The 8,693-nt window shown below is 49.8% G+C and overlaps 1 protein-coding gene across 1 annotated transcript; it reads right to left on the reverse strand.

The window, feature by feature from the left end:
* Window positions 1-5,006: 5,006 nt before the first annotated feature.
* CLDN2 (claudin 2) lies at window positions 5,007-7,811 on the reverse strand. The gene has a single exon (XM_053580289.1). It carries the CDS (start codon window positions 7,631-7,633, stop codon window positions 6,941-6,943), a length of 693 nt encoding a protein of 230 aa, XP_053436264.1. The 5' UTR covers window positions 7,634-7,811; the 3' UTR covers window positions 5,007-6,940.
* Window positions 7,812-8,693: the final 882 nt, after the last annotated feature.

The raw sequence follows: 8,693 nt of genomic DNA on the forward strand, positions 1-8,693 counted from the left end.
GTTCTTGCTCAGGCTGTTCTTGAACTCCGTGAGCTCAAGCAATCTACCTGCGTCGGCCTCCCAGAGTACTAGGATTATTAGTGTGAGCCACCGAAGCTGCTTTTTAATCAAGGCATTCATTGCCTTTGAACCAAAGGAGTGAGGTCTTCACCAGCAGTCTCTACCCTTTTTGACAACAGGAACCAGTTTCATAAAAGATAATTTATCCACTGACAGTGGGGGGGGGGCGGGGGCTGAATGGTTTCGTGCAAACTAGATCCCTCCCATGTGCAGCTGATGTTAAAATTTGCACTCCCATGAGAATTTAATGCCACCACTTATCCTACAGAAGGCAGAGCTCAGGCAGTGATGGCAGTGATGGGGAGGAGCTATAAATACAGATGAACCTTCGTTCGCTTGCCCCTCACCTCCTGCAGTGTGGTCTGTTCCTAATAGGCCACAGGCCAGTACCAGTCCACAGACCAGGGGATAGAGGTCACAGGTCTTCGCAATATCATCAGATACCTTTGGTGAGGTTGCTGCTCCATGTTCTTTCATCCCATTGGGTAATCCCAGAAATAAATTCAGGTGAAGAGGCTGTAGAGAACATCTTCCCTTTGTACTTTTGCCGTAACTAGCCTTTCTCCCCCTCAGAACTTTGTCAAATATCACAGACTTTGAAAGCCCACTGGAGAATAGGAGCACTCATTCAAAAGCAGGGTTGCTTGCTACACTGTACATTGGCAGCTCAATGCATATCCTATTACAGTCTCTACCAACTTTTTTTTTTTTTTGAGACAGAGTCTCACTTTGTCACCCTTGGTAGAGTGCCGTGGTGTCACAGCTCACAGCAACCTCAAACTCTTGGGCTCAAGCAATCATCTTGCCTTAGCCTCCTGAGTAGCTGGGACTATAGGCACCCGTCACAATGCCCGGCTATTTATAGAGGAGGTGTCGCTTTGGCTCAGGCTGGTCTGGCACCTGTGAGCTCAGGCAATCCACCTGCCTCAGCCTTCCAGAGTGCTAGGATTACAGGTGTAAGCCATCGTGCCTGGCCTCCTCTACTATCTTTTTAAAATCCTGTGAGCAGGCCAGGTGTGGTGGCTCCTGCTTGTAATCCTAGCTCTCTGGGAGGCTGAGGCAGGTGGATTGCTTGAGCTCACAGGTTCAAAACCAACCTGAGCAAAAGCAAGACCCCCATCTCTACTAAAAATAGAAAAACTGAGGCAAGAGGATTGCTTGAGCCCAAGAGTTGGAGGTTGCTGTGAGCTATGATGCCATAGCACTCTACCCAGGGTGACAACTTGAGACCCTGTCTCAAAAAAAATTAATTTAATTAATTAATAATAAAATCCTGTGAGCATTCTCAGTGTTATTCCATCAGGTCATGAGCATTTGAAAATAATGTTCTTCAAAGTCAGTAGGAGGTGACTTGTGAAGTGGCGAGACTATGTTCTGGAAGAATGGGATTTCAGGGAGGACAGGCAAGCAGCAGCACCCTCCTAAAAGGGACTTGACGATGTGCCCTTGCATGGTGGCTTCCCACTTGTTTTCTGAAGCAGTGAAGCCTAGAGCAGGAACTTGTAAGCGAGAGTCGACTAGGAATCCTGGAGCTGCAATTCCCAGGAAAGTGGTGGGTCTTAGGTGGGAGGAGGTGGTCAGATTACAGCCTCTATCACTGTGCCTGATAACAACCTGTTAATATTTTATCAGTGATCACATCGGAGCATATTGCGAGCCACCTCTTAGGGCAGAAGAGAGAGATAAGCTGGTGGACTTCCTGTTTGAGGTTCTTTCACCTCCTGAGATAACAGAATTTCTCATCAAAGCCAAGAGCCGCTTGGGCAGGGAGACCAGTCTGGGCCAAAGCCAGGCTGCAGCCAGCTGAGGAGTAGCACACTCACTTCCCAGCCTGAGGCCTCTGTGTCCCAGAGTGGGCAGCTGAACGCTCCAAAGTATCCCCTGTCCAAGGGCCCAGGGCAGAGTGGGAAGGAACAGTTGACCCTGCAAGGCCTCATTTACCTTCCTTGTAGCACTAGACCCTACTGTCCCCTCTCCCTACTCCCACGCTGTTTCTCCTCTGGTCCAGAGCCAGAAGGCCCCCGGCTAGCTGGAAGCGCACTGCCACCCCTGCCCTCAGTAGCTTCCAGAGACCTGCCCAAGGGAAGATGGAGGAGAGGCTGAGCCCCAGTGTCACTCTCTCTCCCTGTCTTAGATCCACTTCGGGATCCTGTAAAGCAAACTCAAAGATTCTTGGCTTTATGTGCAGTATATCCCTGTTACCTCCTTAGCACTGCCCTCCACCCTATTTCTCAGTTTCCCAGTCCTTCAGCTTCAGAAGGTCATTTCTTTCCATCATCCTTCCCCTAGAAGGTCAGTTACTGCCCAGGTCCTCATTTCATATAGATTGGGACTTAAGGGGGCTTATGTAACTATTTTCCTCGCCCCTAATACCCCTAACTTAAAGTCACATTTTCCCATCTCTCTCACCGGACAGTGCGTATTATTCTGCCTGCACCACAGTTACATGTACACATGTTATTTCCCCTACATCGTCTGTCAGCTCCTACAATATACAGACTTTAAGCTCAGCCTCTAATCGCAGCAGTCTGGGAGGCCAAGGCAGGTGGATTTCCTGAGCTCACGAGTTCGAGACCAGCCTGAGCCAGAGTGAGACCGCATCTCTAAAAAATAGCTGGACGTTGTGGCAGGCGCCTATAGTCCCAGCTACTTGGGAGGGTAAGGCAAGAGAATCACTTGAACCCAAGAGTTTGAGGTTGCTGTGAGCTATCATACCACAGCACTCTACCAAAGGTGACAAAGTGAGACTCTGTCTAAAAAAAAAAGAAAAAATGTACAGACTTTACCTTGATCCCTCTTGTCACCCTCAAAGCCCTTAGCATGTTGCCTAACACAGAGTAAGAGCTCAGCATGGGCTGGCTGGCTGGCTGGCTGGCAGACAGATGGCTGTTTGAATGGCTATTTGGCTGAATGAAGGTCTCTCAGAAACTTGGAACTTGCCTCTCCATTAAGCCAGTTTCAGTATTTCTACCACCACTAGTGATCACATAGTAGTGGGTTAGTAGGACTCCAGGACTCATGTAACATTGAGTCACACTATTATCAGGAATAGGGGAGGGCAGAAACATTTGTCCTTACCTTGCGCAAGGCAAGGGTTAGAGCCCTGAGGCTGGGGTGCAAACACAATGGCCTTCACTATCCCCTAGGTCTATGGCTAATCTAAATTACTTTATGAGAGAAGGTAATGGGGTAAGCTGAAAGGTATTTACCTTACTTGGAACTCAGGCAGGACTCAGGAAGATTTCTAGGAAACTAAAGCAAAGCTTTTCTTGCTCAACCAACCAAAGGGAATAGTTGCTCTTTGTCAGGTCTTCCCTGTTTTTTCTAGCTGAGAATAAACGTCTTTTTCCATTGAAACGTCCCACATTAACAAAGGTGGGAGGACCTCCCAGGCCAGCCTTATCCTAAAACGAAGGAAAGCTTTGTGCCCTATTTCCCTCAAAGACCTTCGTGTTCCAGTGACAGACAGGGACATAGAGGCTGCAGGAATTTGAACAGCAATGGGTCCTCCTATACTTTTTTTTTTTTTTTTAGACAGAGTCTCACTTTGTCACCCTTGGTAGAATGCTGTGGCATCACAGCTCACAGCAACCTCAAACTCTTGGACTTAAGTGATCCTCTTGCCTCAGCCTCCCAAGTAGCTGGGACTTACAGGTGCCCGCCACAATACCCGGCTATTTTTAGAGATGAGGTGTCACTCTTGCTCAGGCTGGTCTCAAAGTTGTAAGCTCAGGCAATCCACTCGCCTCGGGATTACAAGCGTGAGCCACTGTGCCTGCCCCCCTCCTATACTTTCTGATACCAGAATCCTGGACCCACAATTCCATGAGTGCTTTAGTTGCCAGGTGGTGGTCATCGGAGCCCATCTACAGTGCTGCCCACTCAGCACAGGACAGGCAGCCCTGTCTTCCAAACTCTGGTGGCTCCCAATCGAGGACTTTGGAGTTCCCAGCGCCAGACCAGAGACATGATCCCTTGTTAACCTTCTTTCCAGAGAGCCTCTCTCAACCCGTATTCCCACCTGCTGCCATTCCCTCTAACTTGGTTTGGCACTGAGGTTCTAGTGTCTGTACAAAAGAAGGCCCATTTCCAAAGTGCAAGGGCAAGTGTCTGGTTTAATAAGCTCCTGTGTGCTGAGACTCTCTAGGTGCAGGGCCTGGTTTAGCTGAATCTTGTAGGGCCCCATGATTGTCAGTGTTGCCACAGTTAACACCCTTATGAATGAGGCTTTGTTAATTCCCAGTGAGGTTAGAACAGGACCAAATCATTGTCCTCCTAAATTCCCACACCCCCGGAATTAGGAGAATTGGAACAGGGATATTATGTCCTATTCAGATGTGAGCCTGGCATCCCCCTGGTAAGGCAGCTAGTTGGGCCCAGCATGGCACAGGGGGCAGTTCCAGCTGCTTTCCCATATACCCTCATGGAAGACTAGGAGAGCCTGTGCACCCTCATTGTTACCTGGCTGGCTGTAAGTTATTTTCCCTAGGCAGCTTTGGGACCCCTAGGAGGCCCCTCCTATTGCCTGTGAATAATATAGAATCAGCAGGGTCCTACATTGAAAATCAGGAGACTGGGGTACTAACACCAGCTGTGTGGCCCTGGGAAAATTTCTTCACTTGTCTGGGCTTAGTATCCCCATCTGCCAAATGGACATGATCAGAACTCGTTCACCTTCTCCCGGTTCAGAGAAAGAAAGGAATATACAATCATATAGCAAATAACTTAAATAAAGCAATTGTGAAAAGGGTAGAGCCCCAGCAAGATGAAGAGGTAGAGTTTCTTGAGGTGGGGGGTTGTCATGCTTTCTAATTGTTTCCAGTAAAGTCTAGAATTTTCTATTCACCCTGTGGGGAGAAAATCCAACTTCCATCCTCCCCTCGCTTTAATCCAAATCCCTCCAATCACACCTGCCTTGTTTGGGCCCCTTTTAATCAACAAACGGACTCAATCAACAAGTGTTTATTGATCACCTACAGTGTGTCCAGCACTGTTACAGATAGTCTGGGGTGTACAGAGAGATCTAAGATGTGGTCCCTGCCCTCCAAGGGTTTACAATGTTATTTGTCAGGTCAGACACACACATGAAAATATAACTATCAATCAAAAATTATGAATAATAAGCATCAAAAAGGGATTTACACACTGAGGGTTGGAGGAGGGAGGGCTAGGATAGGGATGGAGTGATCAGAGAAGGCTCAATGAAGGAGGTGATACCGAGCAAGTTTTCTAAGCATGAGGAGGACTTTGCTAAGGGGAGAGGGCCTCCCAGGGTGGGAGAACAGATGGAACATAGGCGAAAAGGTGGAAACCTGAAAGGCATGTTAGAGACAATAAATGGGCCCCTTCTGCTGGCACTGAGGTTTGAGGAGGGGTTCTGGAGTTTCTCAGAAGCTGGTCATGCTTAGCCTAGTGAGGGAAAATGTCTTTAGTTTGTGACCCCCCCACTTCCACTCCAGGAGAAAGGGAGCATTTTCAGACCTTAGAGGTGGAACCATCTGCCTGGTAACCATTCATTAATCTTCCACCTCAACCGCAATCCCAGGTCAACCATCACTCAGATCTTGGACATAGTACCTTGGGCATGGATGTGCCACGTTGGAGCCCTTGGCTGCCCTCTGGCAACTCTGAAATCTCTTCTGATGGATGGTGGGGAGACTATGATAGGGTCCGCTTGGTGCTATGGCCTTCCAAGGGCTCTGTGGGGTGCTCTGGGAAGACCCCAGGAGGCCTGATCTCAGCTTTTGGGGCTGATTTTCCGTTAGAACTGAAGACTCTCTGGGGAGTCTGCCTCTCTAGAAACAATAGAAACACCCACTGGAGCCACCACAGGTGACCACTCAGTTTCTTTGATACCAAAATTCTTATTCTTCCTTGGCCAGTGTTGGGGAGTGGTATCATCCTCAGGGCCCCGTAGTTCCCATGCTGACATCTCCCAGCCAAAGGCTAGCTCTAGAAAAACTGGCTCGCTGTTCTTAAGGCAACCATTGTCTAGTACCTTTAGCCTTGTGGTTCAGACTGGAGGCCAGGTCAGGTGCCCCAGAGGAAGGCAGGGGTTTTAGCAAAAGTTGGGACCACAGCTTCTGAGGCAGTTTCTCAGGGGAGTCAGAGTCTGCTGCCACCCCAGCTTTCCACCAGATCTTCTTTCCTTGTGCCTTCCTCAAGCTGCAGGCTCCATTCCTGAACCATGAACGTGAGAGAATTCTGAGAACTGCCCTGGGAAATAGCTCTGGTCTTTTTCTGGTCCCAGGCTGCCTGCTCCCAGTTACATTTTGTTCCCTGGATGCTGTGGGATGGTTTTATTTCAGTTCATGCATAAACCAGTCTGGACACTGTGGAGTCATAACAAGGGTAGGATGGAGGTTCATGGGACCATTGCAGATCAATCAGGTTTTTTTGGAGAGAGAGACATGCCCATAAAAGCCACCACTTCTCCTTCTCCCCATCTCCCAGCAACAAGCTAAAAGCCAACCTCAGCCAGAGGGAGAGTGTTTTTTTTTTTTTAATCACAGAGAGTCAGTCTGTGGGATGTGATTAGTGGGTTCAGGGATGATTCCCAGGTAAACCAAAGGGCAAAAGGGAGCCTCTGGGGCCTGGCTAAAGGTACAGGCTGGGATTTGAAGTTGAGGGTTGGAGACTCAGGGAGGGCAAGGTGAGGGAAACAGAAAGGCCGGCTTGGCGAGCATCCTCAGCAATTCAACCTGCACACTGTCACACTAGCTCCCAGTTCTGCCTTTGCTCGATCCAGTGGCCAAAGTCAGTCTATCCTCAGCAGCACCTTCTGACATCATCCAGTGGCAATGTCCCTCACCTGTGGCCCTAAGGGCCTGTCCACTGGTTTTCACAGACCCAGCCACCCCCAGCTCTGGCCCCTGGTTCTTCACACATACCCTGTCAGGCTGTAGGAGTTGAACTCACTCTTGACTTTGGGAGGCTGACCAGGCCTGGGAGAGCTCCTAGTGGCAAGAGGCTGGGCTTGGTAAGCATCGTAGTAATTGGAGTGATTTCTCTGAGATGGGCAGGAAAAGCAGAGGATGATTCCAGCCACCAAGGAGAACAGGGAGGAAATGATGCCCAGGTAAAGAGCCTCTCCGATCTCGAATTTCATGCTGTCTGGCACCAGTGGTGAGTAGAAGTCCCGCAGGATCCCATGAAGATTCCAGGCAACAGGAACAAAGCCCAGGAGGCCTCCAAGGATAAAGAAGACTCCGCCCACTACCGCCACTCTGTCTTTGGCTCGGGACCCCTGGCAGAAGACTGTGCATCTCATGCCCACCACAGCGATCATGCAGGCCAGCGACGAGATTGCACTGGAGGTCACCATCATGGCCTGGGCAGCCTGGATGTCAGAGGGCAGGCCTAGAAGCGTGCTGTAGATGTCGCACTGGGTGATACCTGTGCTGTGTGTTGCACACTCCATCCAGAGGCCCTTGGAAAAGCCAACTGCCGTCACAATGCTGGCACCAACGTAAGAACTTGTTCGCCAGCTGGGAAGCAGCATGGCAACCACTGTGCCCAACAGCCCCAGCAGGCCTAGGATATAGCCCACAAGTTGGATGCCAAGAGAGGCCATGGCAGACCTCTCAGTAGAAGTGTCGTCAGGGCCCCTTCCCTCGTCTTCTGGCTGCAGCTCTTGTTCCTCAGGTCCCAGCCTCTAATCCCTCATTTCAGAGTATCTCTGCCAGCCTGACTTCTCTCCTCCTTACAAGTGTCTGTGGGTGGCCACAAACAGGCTCAAGAAGGCATCTAGAAGACCTAAAAAAAATCCATAAACCAGATTAAATATTGACCAGAAGCTTATGAGAAACCAGAAAATGCTGGATGCCTTTTGACCTTTGTTATCTTTAGAAATAACACATGAGAAAGAGGGGAAAAAAAACTTTGAAAGTAGAGCCAAAATGTCATCGCCTCCTGCGTAGGCACATGCCTTACATTGGCAGCTAGACAAAGCCAAGGGCCAGACAGGTGGCTGCTTTCCGGGAAGGTGGTGATGGCCGTGGCAGTGGTGGCTGTGCTAACTCAACTGCTAGTGTCTAAGGCGTAACACGTTGCCAAGGAACCGTGCCAGGGGGCCCCTCAATTGCAGACTGAGACCAAACTCCAGGGCACTGGATCAGGAGGAACAAGTCCTAGAATATAGCCTTGGACTGCAGCTCGTTAGAGGCCTCTTGCATCGCAAATGGCCTAGAGAGTAGTGCCCAGGGAAGAGCTACTCCAGGACAGACTGGGGTAAGTGGGTAAGTGGGCTGGGAGGATCTGAACACTGAGTGATTGCTGAACACTGAGTGTTCAGATCCTGCCAGCCCTGCCCAAGCCCCGCTCTGCAGGCTGGCTTAAGGTCTGCATGTGTAATGCACCCAGCCATTCCTATCTGATCTCGTAATACATGCCCCCATGTCAGCCTCTCAAATGATGAGGGAGCATTCTGGAGTAAAGGTTGTCCCAGGGCATGGAGGGAGCCCTGAAACCCCCTGAGCTATGTGTTAGGGGAAAGGGAAGGTGCTCTAGAATAGAGAGCTTTGCAAGAGGAAGGCATCTCTTTGGGATCTCAGAGCTGTTCAAGATTTCACATTGTTCTGAAGGGGGGTCACGGTGTACAGCACACCTCTTAGGGGTGGTACACAATTATAAGA

Source organism: Nycticebus coucang, chromosome X, assembly GCF_027406575.1.
Source record: "Nycticebus coucang isolate mNycCou1 chromosome X, mNycCou1.pri, whole genome shotgun sequence".
NCBI lineage: Eukaryota > Metazoa > Chordata > Mammalia > Primates > Lorisidae > Nycticebus > Nycticebus coucang.